Source organism: Eptatretus burgeri, chromosome 6 (assembly GCF_056783735.1).
Source record: "Eptatretus burgeri isolate ZD-2024b chromosome 6, Ebu_testis_v1, whole genome shotgun sequence".
NCBI classification, from domain to species: domain Eukaryota; kingdom Metazoa; phylum Chordata; class Myxini; order Myxiniformes; family Myxinidae; genus Eptatretus; species Eptatretus burgeri.
Genome location: NC_140966.1, coordinates 75,712,433 through 75,730,295, shown reverse-complemented (window position 1 = coordinate 75,730,295; position 17,863 = coordinate 75,712,433). Strand labels below are relative to the sequence as shown.

Sequence of the window (17,863 nt, the reverse complement as noted above, 5' to 3'; positions counted from 1 at the left end):
GTTCATCAGTGCGATCTGGTGTGTCATTAAGTTATCTTCATGATGGTTAAAAAAACAAGAAGTAAATCCTGCGTGTTACATGAAAAATGTTTTTTTTATATATTAAAATTTAAAAATAACAAAAGTAAACTAGAAGGGCATTCGGTAGAGCGCATATCACCGCCATGTAATGCCCTTTCCATGAGAACATATCGGGCCCAATACGTGTTTGAAATATCGTGCTGTACATCGTTTTTGGCCCCATCTCTCAATGGTGAAGAATCACTTAAAAAAATAAATAATTCTCATATCCCGATCCGGATCTTCACCAAATTTGAATCGAATCATCATGGTCATACACTCAACCTGTCCACCAAGTTTCATCCGGATCTGTCGACCACTTTTTGAGATATCATGCTATATACAAGTTTAGCCCGATCTCTCAATGGTGAAGAATCACTGAAAAATTATAATAGTCGGATCTAACCAGTTCATCCACAACTTTTTGAGATATCCTGCACACAGACAGACAAACAGAAAAACAAACAAACAGAGAGGGGGTGAAAACTTAACCTCCTTCCCCTTTGGTGGTGGAGGTAAAAAGATGCGACTCCAGCAGAAGAACCAACATCATGTCCATGCATTCCAAGTTGTACGTACAAAGCCAAATATGTACACTATGGAGGAGAGGTTTGCAATGACAGTGATATATTTTTTGTTGCTTGCCATCAGTTTGTAAAGACCAGCTCAAAATAATGTACAAAGGAAACCCACTGACCCGATATCATCCTTCAGGGAGCCCCAGTTGTGGGATCCACTCCCTCCACGCTTGTCCTCTGGTTTCAGGCCACTGGGAAGAGCAAAAGGGAGAAGTCCCGGGGACAGGGAGGTTGGGGGTTGGGGCAGAGAGAGCTAGAGTTATGAACAAAGCAACAGAGGTCTGATTTCACCACCTCTCATGATGGGAACAAAGGGCAACCACAGCCAGAGCACACACATGCAATGGAAAGAAAAATAACAGCAAACAAGCCAGACACCACACATGCTTTGCCGCACACAAATTGTCTGCTCCACAGCAAACAACTCCTTCCCATGAACAGAACTATCAAAGTATCCATGCACAGTGCAAAACACGGTGAGTGCTTGGTGTTAAAGCACAAGGCTCGCAAACATTCGCTGCCTGCAGAGAGACAACCACGTGACCGCTGGGGCGGTCTCATGAAACGACAATGAGCAAATTACCCAGAAAACTAGAACGGCACTTGGGAGAACGCATACCACTGCCAAGCAGAACAGTTTACGTGATATATTCCACCGATAGCCCGGATCTCCATCCGGACCTGAACCAAAATCTAATTGGCTTGTTCTTGTCTTCTCAACTCATCCACCAAGTTTTGTGATAACCCGTCCATAACCTTTTGAGATATGGTGCTATCGATAGAATTTGGCCATATCACTCGACAGTGAAGAATCACTGACAATTCTCGTATCCGGAATCTGGATCTTCACTCAAATCGAATCAATTCATCCTTGTCACACGCCTAACCTGTCCACACTTTTTTGAGATATCCTATTCACAGACAGACAGACAAACATGAATAAATACATAACCTATGTCCACCTTCCGTGGCGGACGTAATAAAGATGCAAGACGCGTGCAGGAGTGGTGTGTGCTGTGGAAAATCTCAAAGAAAATAAAGACATACTTATGCTGAGCAAAGCTCTCGACCTGGGACTACAAGACCCCCCACTCAACTCGGTTGTTTATCTCGGTTTTCTTCAAAACGGTCATACTTCTCAAATCGTTAAACACAAGTGGAAGGCACCAGCCTTGAGCAGAAAAATAAAACATGGCACTTCCAGAAACAATATGGCAAGAGAGCCGAGTAATGTAGCGTGTACGGCTCAGAAAGAAGCGATGGTCAGTTGGCAAAGCAGAGGGAGGAGAAGGCCAGTGTCAATGTAACAAATCTGAAAACACAAAGATACTGAAAACGTCACACACCTTGGCCCAGCTGCCCTGAGAGTGGATGACATACTGGCCAGGTGGAGTTGGGGATCTAGGTACAGATCTCTTTTGGTTGACACCATCAGAAATGACACGGTAAGGCACAGGCAAACAGCCCACACAAATATGGTCAAATGCTTTGCATCGCTTCGCAGAGTTGGTGATGGTGCAATGTTCGAGGCAACAAAACATTTGTGAAGAATGGAACGGTCCTTTGGATGAAAATCCAGACAACAGTTGAAACTCAATCTCAGAGCAAACAAAGAAACACACCAAAATGAAGCGGCATTGATGACTTACACGGTCATTAAATGCCAACACACCAATCGATGGCTAAAGCAAACGTCCACCAAGCTCACAGGCCGAGCATCTTCTGCCTTCAGAGATGGGGCTAAAATGGAATTAATCAGTTGTTTCACAGGCTTGGGTAAGGATTGTGGGGGAGCAGTGTGGCTTTCTGAGGATGAGAACAGAAAAGAGAACCGACCCCCACTGACCCCATCTCATCCTTCACAGAGCCCCAGTTGTGTGGCCCGTTGCCCCGACGCTTCTCCTCCAACTTCGGCCCGCTAGGGAGGCAAAACACAGCGGTTTCATTCTCGGTTCTGCTTACTCGAGCCCATTCCCAAACATCTTCTAATATGTGGCACATCCACACCCTTGGAACAGGAGCTAATGCCAAACAAAAACCTCCAAAGTGCCATTCTTTAACACCCCCAACAAAAAAGAAGAAAAGAAAACAAGGTAAAAACAGGACCTTGACAAACTGAGACTCTTTAGACGACAAGAAGTCAAATTACATCCAATCAGTTCTTTTGATGAATCACCACTTTTGTCCAAAATAAAGCACAATATGTGGCAGCCGTTACATTTGGATTTATGACTAACGCCATTGCAATCCAAACGTGGTCTCGACACAATTTCACCAGACTCCCGTTTGGCACTTCCTGATCGGCCGAATAACGGCACAAACTCCCACGCTGCGGGTCCTCAAGTCATTTGTCGTGAAGTGAGTTTTTCCACCTACACAGGATTACCGGCCAAACGGATGAGTTTCAAAAACAAAAGAAAACGATGCTCAAAAGTGTGTTTAGATAACAATGGATTAGTCCAAGCAAATGCATAACAATGCCTTGTATCCACCAGCAGGTTTGCAGAGGTTGACTCGCCGCAACGGCTGCACACACGAGCTCGCAATACACACGTATGCATAACAAAAAGCCGGTCCGTGAGGTAGAGCGGGTTCCAAGCATTTGGGCTTGCTCTCTGGTGAGGTATTTGATAACGTCGTTAACGTTTGTGTGGTGAAGGTCGTTGCGAGACCTCCCTTGGATAATTTTGGCTACGGACCATGTTAGCCACACGCTGAAGTGCGAGCAGATAGTACGGCCATTAATTGCGACTCGGACTTGTGTCCAGGGTCCTCGTTTCAACCTTGACGCACGCACCCTCAAGCATGCAAAACTACGAAGAAAAGAACCTTGCAAACTCCGCATTGCCTGATGACGTTCAACAAACACAGATGAAATCAGGCCGGGGCAACCAACGCCTTTGTTCCTTGTTCACGCGTTATCACACATTTTTACAAACTAAGTGCCATTTTTGTTCAATGACTCACGAATTTCCATCCTTTGGAGGTTTGCCCCTCCAGCTCTCGAGTCTTTGCCATTGGATTCAGTGTTTGGTGGGCATGACGTTTCAACTCCGACAGCAGCTATTTTATTTATTTATTTATTATTCTAACACTTCTCTCACCAACTGTACAATTCTTCATTCGACAATAACCGAGGCACAATTTGCACAACAGAAATTCGCGAAAGAAACTACGAGCCTCACCCATGCGTGCCAAGACCCTTCGTAGGGCGAGTTTGGTCTATCGCTTATCATGACAATTTTTTGATCAGGATTTGTTTACGTTGCTGATTTTATTATTTTTTATTTTTGTTAAACTTGATCTCCATAAAAACATTTGAATTGAATTATATGAACACTGGAGTAGATATGTACATCTCCAAAATAAATGTAGCAAATTCAACAGTGCACATGGACAACAAGAGTATCAGCCCCAAGGTGATGAGCCTGGGTCGGTGTAAATGGCACGGGGAGTGGTGGGGAGGAGGGGGAAGGGGGGAGGGTTTAGGAATACTAATCAATGTGCAGCGCTTGAACTGCCCATTCACCTCGGCCGGCAATAACTTCCCATTTACAAGCTTGATAATGGACACAAGGCATAAACACTCGGTCATGCTATGAATCGTGATTGTGACGATATACTCACATGCGGTCACTTCCACTATGTCGATCAAACTCTCGCTTTCCACGAATGTCAAAGCCGTCTGTGCGGTTGAACCCCCTGCCTCGGGCTCGCCCACCTCGGAAGACCCCACGGCCCCTTGGAGGTCTCTCAGACCTGCACAATGCACAAATTATGACGCAGTTCAATCATAATTGGGACAAACTGACATTCCACGATCAGCGTTGGAATAGCAAAACAGTGCAACTTGTGTCTGGGTCTTCATATCTGTTTGTATTTTTATAATACAAGTGCACTTTGTCTTATATCTTGCATTATTAAGTGCATGGTTTAAGCTGCAACAGGTATGTGAATACCAGAAGTAGGTATAAAACTTATCGTGGTCTCTAAATGTGTACTATTGCCCCACCCCTTATCCGCCTTTCTCCCATTGCCCCCTTCCGTTGGTTGTTAAAGGTTTGAAAATTTTGAGGACATGCAAAGGTACTGGGCAAGGATAACAGGAAAGGGAATAGCACAGGGAAAGAAAAGGAAGCAGAGAGCTGTTTCTTCTGGCGAGCCACTTTTCCGTAGAGTTCTGTGCTTGCCATGTGGCTGGAAGGGAGGGGTGCAGGTATTAGCATACATGGGTAAGGCAATCAGATATGGACAACTGAGCAGTCCAGTGGGGCAGCTGGTGCTCAGCTCAGGCAGCCTGTAGGAGGTTACAGTAATGCCTGCTTGTCGAAACTACCATTCTCACTCAGGCATCAACCACCCAGAGGAATAAGGCAAGGAAGTCACCCCACCCCCACATCTCTCCACGGGTGGTAAGACTACCACCACCCATCCCATGCGCATAGCCAACCATTATAATCTTTCCACGCACATAGGCCTGCAACCCCAACCATCTGCTCCCTTTAACCACTCCCGAATTCAGCATCACCACACAGTAGCCAACCAGCACTTGTCTTACCATATGCGGACAGACACCCCCTCCCCCTTGTCCTCACAGATTCACAGACCCCTGGCCCTTTTTACTTAATGGGAGGACTTCACCCTTCCCCACCCCCCCACCACCCACCACTCCATTTCCCATTTTGCATGGGCAGACCATCCTTACCTCCTCTTACAAGCACAGGCGTCTTCCCTTCTGTTTGCCAGGCAGCTGGTTGAGCCAACCTTTTTTTTTGTCTTTTCCTTTTTCATCTTCTCGAATCACAGCCAAAGTTGACCTCATTATTTTAATACTGTTCCTTGCTGGCAGAAGCTTCACTTCATTTATTGACACATGGGGACCTCTATCGCCTTCAGAACATAATCTGAGGAATAATTTCTCCGAAAGTTGAGGGCTCCCAGGTTCGAGCCCTTTTTATCCACATCGCAAGAAGCGACTTCTCTTCCCTCATGAAGAGTTCTCAACCCCCGTCCCTCCCCCCCCCCCACCAATGCTTCAATAAATAAGCTCACTGGAACTAAGTTCCAGGTGAGCTAAAAAAGCAGCAAGTGAAAAATACAACCCCACCTCACACCACAAATACAAGGGCAATTCAAAGGTGACATGGACTTTTTGTTACAGGTATGAAAATAAAATTTTTAATCTTGAAATTCTACCATGACCAAGTTTAAACAGAAAGTGAAGTCAATACTGGTCAAAACATTCAGAGTAAAACTAAAACGGCAGATGACAAATCATATGTGCTGTGGAACTGATCTTCAGGGTCTTCAAGTTCCTAAATCAAGGCAGACATCAAAACCAGCTAAAATTCACAGGAGACCGTTGGTAGTTTGTTGATGCATATATGTTTCACGCGCATACATACATTGGAAGCATGCACCAAACAAAGCACGCCGCTGCGTTCATCCACCAGTACTCCAGGGGCCTCCGTCTGGCCATCCCCCATGCAGATGCCTGGCCCATCCCCATCTCTTAGGGAGAGGACATTCGAGGCACCCACCCGAAGGGACCGCCTCAGATTAACCCGAGGAGACTGTCGTCTGGTGTACGACACCTCAGCATCACCCCGACGCACCACAGTGTGGTTTGCGGATAGAAGTGTTTTGTGGTTGCTGGAGTGCAAATCCTGCCACCAACCTCCGAGGAAAGGTAACCAACTGCAGGACAACATCCACAGATGTAGTTGGCACCAGATATGGATGGCCGTTGACTCACAAGGAGCTCTTCCACCCTTTGGCAGGTTTTGTGTTGAATCCTGTTGGTTGTCCAACAACCCATCATGACAACCCATCCAACAACCCCATAACAACCCATCATGACATGACCATGGGTCCAACAACCCATGGTTTCATTTCAAGATGAAATTTAAAACATGTATTCCCCATCATGACTCAATAATAAATGTGAAGTTTCAAATCAATTGATTAAGCGATTCCAGAGAAAACATTATTTAATATTATTCTTCAATCCAACATGGCTGCCAAACCATGTGACCTATCAATAATTGGTTGTTGGTTGGTTGTCCATGTCCATACACCCTCAATACCAGGGGGACCTGGTGTGGGGAGTCGGCTAAGTCGCCGACACTCGACCATGACCAGGCGAGTATGGGTTTTACATGATACCCGTAGCAAGTTAGCGATCTGATCTGGCCTGACCTGACAATCAGGATTGGGTGCCACGGTATCGGCCGGGATGCTTTGTACCATGTATTAGCGCGGCATAATGCAGGGACCCATCATCAAGCGATCCCCCAACCACAGCCTCCGAGTAGCCGGATTACAGGTGCATGCCACGACACCCGGCATGATAGTTTCACGTAGTTACGTGTTTAAATGGTGCAGATAGTTCAAAATAGGTGTGAACTGGTGAACAACATGGAGCGTTTTGGCATGCAACAAACCGCTGTCACTTGAACAAAGAATAAACGTGAAAAGCAGAGCATTTTGGAAAAATGCCGGATTACCCGACACAAAATTGCCGAATAATTGAATGTCGGTGTTCGAAGCCTCGGCTCTGTATTCCAAGAGAAAGAAAGAAAGAAAAGTGTGGTCATTGCAATCAAACTCCTGGAACGTTACTAAGAGAGGGGATTGGAGAGGGAAAGAAACGACAATTTATTGAAGATAGACACGTGATGAGATTTCGGTCCATCATTTCACACCTCACCCAAAGTGAGCCAGGAGGGTGTGCAGATGATCAATACCCCATCACAATAAAAAAATGCAAAGTTCAGCCATCATAAGGGTAGCTTGCAGCAAGTGTTTGGGACCTTAATGGTTTAATTTGCGTGGAATTTCTTGAGTGTAGGAAAACTAACAATGCACTATAGTGACCAGTTGCGCAATGAGAGACAATATGCAGAGGGCAGACAGGTAGGCTGTCTCAGGGTGAGACCTAACTGCACAATGTTGTTTGCCCTAACATGGCAAATGTGACCTTTCGCAAAGATAGGCTAGGAAGTTTGAAATGATCCAACATACAGAACAGACCAATCAGGTTGTGATTTTAGTCTCTTTGGACCACTCAAAGAACATCTGGGGAGCATTAAGATTTGAAAACAAAAGAAGTCAAAGCACACCCTGAAATGGCTGTGCACCCAACAGAAATGTTTCTAAGCAGATGACATCGAGGGGCTACCAGATAAATGGGACAAGTGTGTATGTGTAGCAGGGAAATACCTTGAGTAAAAGATGAAAAGTGAGGTTTCATCAACCTCCTGTATGACGTGTTAGTCCGCACTAAGCTTGAACTTCCTTCGTCTATCCCGACCACCTCAGAGGCGTATCAATATCCACAACATCATAACAGCTTGCAGGAATCAGGCACTTTCCAACTGTTGCATGGATGAAGGTAGCAACAGGAAGGGGGGTATATTGGAGTTAAATGACAAACCAAACTTAACAAGAAACACTTCCTCTGATCCAGATTTGACAAGGAACTCATCATTCTGCCCTGCTTAAAACAGTTGAACTCAATGAAGATCAAGTTCTTGTGGAGATGTGAAAAGGAAGATTTTGAGTGGCATTTAAACTTTGGTGTTTCAAGATGTAATGAAATCAGGAAAAAAGTGATTCAAAGTAACATCAACACTCACAATGGTGCATACGACCCCGATTCGATTTCCAGCGGAATACAAGATGATGAGCTTTTACCAGTATGGTCATAGTAAACAGAAGGAAAGGGAACTTACGTATTCTCCAACATGATACCAAGCGGACTGAGCGCTTCTCAACTGCCTGTCTCGTACGTGGGCAAAGGAAATTAAATGCCAAGTGAATACCCTTACCATGAATCTGAAGAATCGACTCCATTTCCGAAGAATCAAAGGATTGCACCTCCACGCTATTTAATGGTCAAATTACACGGGTCGGCACAAAAGTAATAACTCTTATTTTGCAGTTCGTAACCAAAGCATCATCGGAAAACAGTTACTGAACTTCTTACTGCGGAAGAAGTTCCTCCAGTGAATATGTGCAGGCATTTAAAGAACGTGTACGGCAACTCCACCATTGATGTGAGCACCGTTGAGGGCATGGCAGCATCCAAAAGTGTAGAGCTGTAACTGCTACGATTGAATGGAAAGTTTTTTTTTTTAAAAACAAAATCGATATATATCATAACCGAGAGTTTTGCAAAACTTCAAAGGAAGCTGATGTATGCGGAAAAAAAAGAATGAATAAACGACAGTCCCACACGCTGCGAGTATGAGCCTCCAAGTCTAAGGTGTGCAAAAATAAAAGCAAGAACAACTGTACATTTCTCCTCATACACCACAAAGTGTTGCTGCTATAAAAACAGGCATAAAACAAGAAAAAGATCAATCAGATATTGCAGACCCTCACCAGGACTTGTTTTGGGTGGTGTTTGTGTACTGGTGTGTTATGTAATTAATGAGGTATAATTAGAACTGCAACTTTATAACTGCTGGCAGTGATGATTGGGCACCAAGACGTCCTGCTTTGATTGGACACCTGACCCTGACCCATGAGATTTTTTATTATTATATAAATTCATTATTCAATACAATTCAGAATGGGATTAAAATTAATTCATTTCAAATCGAATGGAAGACCAAAAAAGTACAAGTCCTGCATTGGAGTCATCAGAAGGAACCCAGACAAGCAAAACACAAAGATGAAGTCATCAGGAAGAACCTGGATAAGATTTGCATTTCAGCTGCTACTCCTCTACCCTCAAACACATCTAGGCACAGCCAAGTGAGATAAAAAAAAACCTCAAAAATGGGAGGCACCATATCAAATATTAAATAATTCCAGATGCCAGACCATGCGTCCAATCAAGATGAAATTTAAAACATGTATTCCCCATCATGACTCGATAATAAATGTGAAGTTTCACATCAATTGATTAAGCGATTCCAGAGAAAAACATTATTTAATATTATTCTTCAATCCAACATGGCTGCCAAACCATGTGACCTATCAATGATTCCTGAACAAACTTGTGCACCCATGACTTGGGGAGCATTTATGTGACGTTTTCCCTCGATTTGTCCAGCTGTTCTGGAGATTTTTAAAATAGGTTTTAGGGTAAATCCAATATGTGCGCCTAACCATGTGACCTATGATGTCATTTGTGTGAACCTTTTGTTCCGCATGGATAGGCAGTCATATGTGTAAAATTTCGCCTCGATCTGTTCAGCCACTTCAGAGAAGATTTTTGAAGGTTAAAAAAAAACAAAAAAACAATATGGCTACCAAATCACGTGACTGATGACGTAATCAAAAAATTTCTGTGGAGCATTTTATCCCGAGATGACCCTCAAAAATGTTCATACTGGTTAGATGTAGCGTTTTACATATGCAATTATAAAGTCATTAAAAAAAATCACTTATTCCCCACAATCACATCACAATAAATCACTTATTCCCCACAATCACAAAAATCACAAGGAGTACTTGCCATGTGCCAGGTTTCAATTTTTTCCTTGGTGTGGTTTCGGAAATACAGAAGTCCAAAGTTTTTTCCATTTTTCCAACATGGTGACCAGATCACGTGACCTATGATGTCATAATTATCATAAAACATTTCACATGAATAGTCGCTCCGATGGTGGAAATTTCGTCTCAATTCAACAAGTGGTTGTGGAGAAAAACACAAAAGGTCTGTGTGGACAAAGACAGACAGACAGACAAACAAATGAATAATCACTCATAGAACGACACTTAGCAAAACGGCACAAAGTAGAATGGTACTCGGTAGAGCGCATACCTCTGCCAGGTGGAACAGTTCATGTTTGTTCAATTGAACTGTTCCAGTTCAATTGGATTTAAATTGAGGATTTTATAAAAATTTGGCCCAAATTTGCCTTTTGGCCTATGTTGATCTCAAAATTAATAGGTGGTTGAATTCAGCGACCTCATATGCAAATCCTGTTCAAATTTCAAGTCAATCGGATGACATTTGAGGATTTTAGAAAATTTGGCTCAAATTAGCCAATTGGCCTATGTAGACCTTTTTGGTTGACCGAATTTTACGAAGCTTCAATGTGGGACTGTCACAGGGTTGGTGACATTAATCTCTGAAAATTTCAGAATGATCATTTGAGCAGTTTGGGCTGGAGGCAAGCGAACAGACAAACAAACACACAAACAAACAGAGGCGATCAATATGTTAAAAAATAAAATAAAATTCCCAATGGACCCAAACGCAATACACTCTCCCTTGGCGAGGGTAATAACCAAGCAGCAAATTGTTCACCTGGCACTACACGTCCTGTATGAGGAGCAGTACCAATAAGCATTTGATATTGTGATGCTTCATGCAGAAAGTGGTTTACCTTGTACACCATTCAAGAGATGGTGTCTCAATAAATATTTGCTATGTACTGATGTGCATGCTGACTTCAATAGCCTGCTGCACTGGATTACAACCGTTTTAAATAAAATAAAATAAAAGCAACCCCCATTAACCATGGCAAGGTTGCCAACGCTACCTCACTCGGAGCAAGCCACAAAGGGGCTTCATTGTTTAAGCAAATTTAACACTCGTCATCAGAGCGCATACCTCCACCAGGCTGAACAGCTTACGTTTTGTAGCCCACTGATAGGCCAAGATCTGCATCCAGACCCTTCATCCTCGTCACACACAAAAATCTCATCGGCTTGTTCTTGTCACCTACCCAACCCATCCACCAAGTTTCCTCATAATCCGTCCACAACATTTTGAGATATCATGCTATGTATCGTTTTTAGCCATCTATCTATAATTCCAGGTAGGTGTGTGTGAGAGTGAGAGTGAGAGTGAGAGTGAGAGTGAGAGTGAGAGTGAGAGTGAGAGTGAGAGTGAGAGTGAGACCACTGTTTCTCGACAACCACTGGTCTGATCTAATTGAAACTTGCCAGCTATATTGCTGGGGACCTGGATATGTGCCTTTTCAAAGTTTGATATTAATCGGACAAGTGGTTCCCAAGTTATGGCCATTTATTTACCAAACCAATGACAAGACACGTTGCTGCGTAGGCGTGGCCGATGGGAAAAGGGCGCCATTTAGTTACCGTGGCATAGGAGTGGCGATTGTCAATGGCAGCGAATGTCATGGCAAGCAAAGATAGGGAGGTAAACTTGATTTTAATTTGGATTTTAATTAACTCTGTGTGTGTAAGTATCACAGCATTTGTTACTTCAATGAAAGCGATAATTCATGGAATGCATGTGAACATTTTGTACGGGCACGCACCACTTCCGGATAGTGATGACTTACTGTATTCTAATAATTTCTCGATTTCTTATGCGCATTTATAGATAAACACAATGCCCCAATCCAGTCGTCGTTTACGAGAGTGAAGGAACGGCCTGTGTGTTTGTTTGAAAGTTTATTTTTGGTTTGCACGCACGTACAGGCACGTACTAGTATTTATCAATGGTGAATAATCACTTGAAAAAAAATGTTTTTTTCCAGATGCAGATCATCATCCAAATCTAATCAGTTCGTCTTTGTCACACGCCCAACCTGTCCACCAAGTTTCATCCAAATCCGTCCTTAACTTTTTGAGATAACCTGCTCACAGACAGACAGACAGACAGACAAACAGGTATGCAAATATAACCTCCATTCACCTTCGGTGGTAGAGGTAACAATCCAAGCTATCTCTGATGATGTACAGATCTCAATGGTCATTCAATCAGTTACCCAGTTAAGACGTAATTTTACCGTTTCAATGGAATTTATTGGTTATTTATGCTCTCCATAAATCTACGTGTGGACTATGTTGTTACAGTCCTGGCTTGAGGGATAAATGGGGAATAAAAATTATAATCGTTATTTCATAGTAAATGTTTAGCATAAGCATATGGTGGGGGTCATTCCCCCACCTCCACAGGCCAGCCAATGAGCGTGTGACGGGCAGTTGAAGACGCCACCCTGAAGCACGACACAAAAGGATGAAAGGTAATCTCAAGGGTCATTCTTGCCAGAGCTCCGTGTTCAAGGTGGTCTGAAGGGTTGTCTGTGTCCAAGGTTCATATCCAACGTTCTTGTCTAAGGTCTCTGGTTCATCTTTTGAGAGGGTTCCCAGAGTGCATTGTCCAGGTGGTCCTCTGGAATGTTTACCTGCTGCATTGTGATTCTTGCCGAGGTCTGCGCGTTTTTAGTGTTTTTCAGAAAGCACGGCTGAAGGGACATGTGAGGCAAACCGATTCAGTTCACACCCAATACATGCAGGCATCCCTCAAGGAGCAGGTCTTCTCCAATCCTCTCTATTCTCTGTTTCATCAACCTCCTGCCGAGTACCGTTGTCCTCCCTCACTCCCAGTGAAGGATAATTAAGTCAAATAATGAAGCCATTGAGAACAGTGGGCAAGAGGCAACTTATTACCTCTGCCACCGAAGGTGAAGGAGGTTATGTTTTACCCCTGTCTGTCTGTGTGCAGGATATCTCAAAAAGTTTTGGATGGATTCAGATGAAATTTGGAGGACAGGTTGGGTGCGTGACAAGGACGAACTGATTAGATTTTGGTGAAGATCCGGATCCGACTACTGGAATTTTAAAAAAGTGATTCTTCACTATTGAGAGATGAATCTGGCGTTGGCTTCGCGGTTAGGGTGGTGGCTTGGGATCCTCGGGTCCTGAGTTCGAGCCCTGTTGGACACCGAATTAACACCAGGGGTTGACTCAGCCTGTCATCTTTCCGAGGTCGGCAAAATGAGCACCAGGATACTGGTAATAAGGGCACTGCATCAGTGGTATAGCCACGCCCCTAACCAATGATGCAACCAGCAGCCAAACGGCTGTCCACGATGGGAACCATTGAGAGATAGGGCTAAAAACGATACATAGCACGATATCTCAAAAAGTTGTGGATGGATTTGGATGAAACTTGGTGGGCACGTTGGGTGTGTGACAAGGACGAAATGATTAAATTTTTGTGAAGATCCGAATCTGAGATTCACTATAATTTTAAAGTTATTCTTCACCATTTAGATATGGGGCAAAAAACGATGTATTTATTGGTCCTGATATGTTCCATTGGATCAGGCATTGCGTGGCGGACGAATGGGCTCTAGTTATTAATGCCCTTCTAGTTATTAATTTGTTACCATTCCAGTTATTAAAAATGACCATTGAGATCTGTGCATCATCAGAGATAGTTAAGTGCCCTTCTCGTTATTAATTTGTTACCGTTTGATTTACCATGTGTGTGGTCGTCGTTCTCTCTCTGCACTCACTTGCTCTGCAATAAAATCATATTCGTTCGTTAATGTTAATGAGAATCTGTTTGTGGCCATTGAGGAAATGGGAAGCTCCATGGTGCTTATATTTAATAGGTAGATGAACCTGCAGAGGGGTCGACTGGGATTCATGCATGAAGGCGCTTGTTTCATTTGCTCAGCCATTTTGACAGGTGGATTGGCCAATGGTAGTCACCGTTGACGCATCCGCAAATTACAGGGCAGACGTGGTGACCTCCCATCCCATACCCACCTGTCGGGCATTGGTCGTTAGAGACCATCCGACCACAGTTACAATATGCTGCCTTCAGCTGTCTCTGGTATGTCTGCTCCCCCTATGTCTCCTCCCTCATCTCTGACAGCATCACGGTGGAGTCGACTCGTGAGAAAGCCCGTTGTCTCAACTCTGCGTTTCCTTCCAAATATCATGTAGCAAACCACTCACTCCTGCCCCCTACATTATCTACTTGCACCCGCCTTTAGATTGTGGGGAAGCGTCCGCCAACCTTCAACTCAACTCTGTAACAGGCCCAGAGGGAATCTGCACCCGTATTCTGAAAACCTGCTCTACTGCTCTTGCATACATCTTTCTGCTCTGTTCAGCAATCACCTTGCGTCGACTTGGAAGTCTGCCAACAGCACTGCGACATGAAAAAGGGCAAAAACAGATCCTCCTAACCACCGACCAACGAGCTTCCTTCCAAATATAAGCAAAGTCATGGAATCCACGATTGCATTTGACATCAACTCCTTCATTTCTCAAACGTCATGGCGCCAAGTCATAAATTTGGTTTCTATCCCCGTCACTATATCTTGGACATGCTGTTTCTGCTGCCCCAAATCTCAGACAAAATGTCAGGGCCACATCTCTGGACATATCACAAGCAAATGACAGTCTGGCAGCCCACCTTGCTCTCTGAACACCATCAAAGGCCACCTCCTTTCATGGCTTCCTGACTTGTCCATTCTCATACTCGATGCATGACTCAACTGGATCGTCTCATCTCCTGAAGCTGTCAAAGCTGGAGTGCCACAAAGCAGCGTCTTCAGCCCAGTCGTGTTCCTAATCTTCGTCAATGATCTTTGTGATTCTCTGGAAAACCCTCTCTGTAATTTCATTGACAAACATATCCTTTGACATAGGATGCCTGATCCTTCAGACAGACACGCAGCAGCTTCTCCACTCTCTGCATACCTTGAGAGAATCAGGAGCTGGTCTTCCACTTGGAATGTCTTTCAACCCTGCCACATCTACACGTACATTATCTTCCAAAGGACCGTCGAGTTAAACGTCCATTCCCCTTCTTTGACAAACCTCTCAAACAAGCTTAAGTCCTTCTACCTTTTGATCATCATCAGAAGCTCCAATTTCTCTTGTGCAAACTATGAATTAGAATCGGCCTCCATTGTGCCAATTCTTTCCAAAGCAAGTCCAAAATTATAATGACATACAACAAGGCCTTAAATCGGCAGGTGGATGGAATGCTGCTCTACCTTTATGTGGACCAAAAACAACTTCCACACCTTAATGCCATGGAGTAGTGCAGCACCATAAAAATCATTGGCTTGTCCAGCAATGAAGCCAAATCTCTGAGTGGTCTGTCCATCTTCTACCACCTCATTTTTGGTCTTGCACTCAGTGCCATTTTCTGTGCTACGCCTAAACTTTGTGCACAAGAACAGACAAATTTGTGTGTTGTATGAAAACATACTTTTTCAAAAAAAATTTACGCCAAAGTAATTCTTCAGATCCCTGTCTTTCCATCCACCCATGCCTCTCCCTACCCTTTCCCTAACCCAATCCATCTCTAACCACTCCCGTACTATTTCCATATATCTCTACCACTCAAGCTATCTGTACCTATTGGTGCGATGCACACTCGAAGTTTGACACTCAGCATAAATGTGAGGTTAAATTTTTTTTTTTTTTAAGTTTTGGTTGTTTACACTGGACAAAGTCGGCAGCCAAGAATGTGCATTTAAAGGTATATTTGCAAGAAGCTTACCAACCAGCTATGTTTTATGAAGGCTGTTCAAATACCTTAAGCAATAAAAACACATCTGCATGCTATGCTGACTGCCACTCCGCATACATCATTATTTAAAACATGACAAACATTTGATCGAATTATGACAAAAGCAAACCCAACACAGTGTACATGAAACTTGGATGCAGGCAAAGCTTTGACTTATTTATATATTTAAAGAACAGGTTACACAATTGTTAAAGCACGCCAGCACATGCCTGGATGCTCGTCGAGGAATTGAAGCGAGTGTTTAGTATGTTTCCTTATAATAATTGTATGCTTGCCTATGGCTTTTCCAAAGCTTGGCACAAACCATGTCGACATTAATTTGCAGTCTTGCCAACTGTATCTGAGGTTTTCATGACAACATATTCAATCTAATCTTTAAAAAGTTTCTTGGTGAATCCCATTGTTTGCACTCACCCAAAATAGGTTGTTATTCCCGCACTTTCGAAGAAAAGCGGGAATATTGTGATTGTCTCCGTTCATCCGTCTGTCTGTCTTACCCTGTAACTCCTTTGACACCGTTTGAAATAGGAACTTGAAACTTTGGGACATATTAGATACTAGTAAAGATGCCCGTCTTCGACGGGCTTCACGTCGCTGGCAACATATGGTAAAAGACAGATAGCATGAATGTATTTTAAACAATATATTATATCATTTTTATCCATTGATTTATGAGGATGTTCAATATCACTGTTAGGATCAAGGCTAAGGCTTGGACTTGGGGGGGGGGGGGGAGGGGGGATGCTAGCAAAAGAATTTTCATCGGAGGAGTGACATCAGAGGAGTGAGGACAAAACGGCAACCATGTATAAAAAAGCAAAGAAATACTTTGTACTTAGTCAGAAAGTCATGGTTTTGTGAAGAAACTACAGCACATGGAAAGTGCAAATTCATCAGGTATGAACTCAACTGTTTTCTCCCCAAATGGACCGTGATTCTATGAGACGAACTCATCTTAGTGGTCCTCTAAAAAATGGGAAACATTTTTATTTCTTTTTTGTGCAATAATTCCTCCCATTTTGCAAATGGAGTTTTTGAACTGTTTAACTACCATAATCATCCAAACAAATTTTGAGGGGCCTCTTAAGGAAGACAATAATATCATTACTCTATATGTCAAAGCTTGTTTCATTTCATGCAGTAACAAAAAATCTGATGGTGGACAAAAAAAGGGGCGTGCCAAAATATATATATATATATATATATATATATATATATATATATATATATATATATATATATATATATATATATATATATATATATATATATATATATATGAAGATATGTATGGGGAAGTGCACAACACTTTCAGATTTTTGATATGATCCCTAGGGTCGGGCCAGAGGGGTTGGGGTCATGGGGGTCGATTTAAAAAAAAATTCTCTTGTCGCTTTTTAAATTAAACATATTCATGAGTTATACATTTAACAACATATTTTTTTAAACACATGATGATCAGAGGGTGCTTGGGGGGTAGGGGGTGCTTAGCAAATAGGGGGTCAAAATAGCTCCTCCTACACTGTTTGAAATAAGAACTTGAAACTTTGGGACATAGTAGATATATGTATGGGGAAGTGCACAACAGTGTCGGATTTTTGATATGACCCCTAGGGGCCGAGCCAGAGGGGGTGGGGTCATGGGGGCTGATTTTTTTAAGTGTATTTCCCATTGTACATGGTAAATTCTTTTATAAAGAACGTACCTATGTGGCCCCCATGAGTGACACAGTCACAGGTTTTACTGTATTTATCTAATTGATTATGGACAATTATAATTAATATTATACACAGTTCATTCCTATGATTAAATTGATGCACAGCTCTATATTGCTGGACAGTGTTAAATTAATGTTTCATGAAATGTTGACATGCTTGCAATGACTTCTGATTTAGTAAACATCGTAAGTCTTTGGTCATAAAGCACATCAAATAGAAAAGAATAGTCAATCCAT

At 43.0% G+C, this 17,863-nt stretch overlaps 1 protein-coding gene across 6 annotated transcripts in view; it reads right to left on the bottom strand.

Annotated features, from left to right (window-relative positions):
* The window catches only part of LOC147025093 (SERPINE1 mRNA-binding protein 1-like), a 41,087-nt gene that overhangs the window by 7,204 nt on the left and 16,020 nt on the right, over nucleotides 1–17,863 (bottom strand). For 4 of the 6 annotated variants that reach the window (XM_085885703.1, XM_085885704.1, XM_085885705.1 and 1 more), the window contains exons 3-5: nucleotides 4,266–4,397; nucleotides 2,485–2,556; nucleotides 758–829 (exon numbers count right to left, since the gene is read on the bottom strand). In XM_085885703.1, coding sequence (XP_085741829.1) covers nucleotides 758–829; nucleotides 2,485–2,556; nucleotides 4,266–4,397 — 276 coding nt within the window. The remainder of the gene's footprint in view (nucleotides 1–757; nucleotides 830–2,484; nucleotides 2,557–4,265; nucleotides 4,398–17,863) is intronic. The other 2 variants (XM_085885707.1, XM_085885708.1) reach the window with 1 other exon arrangement.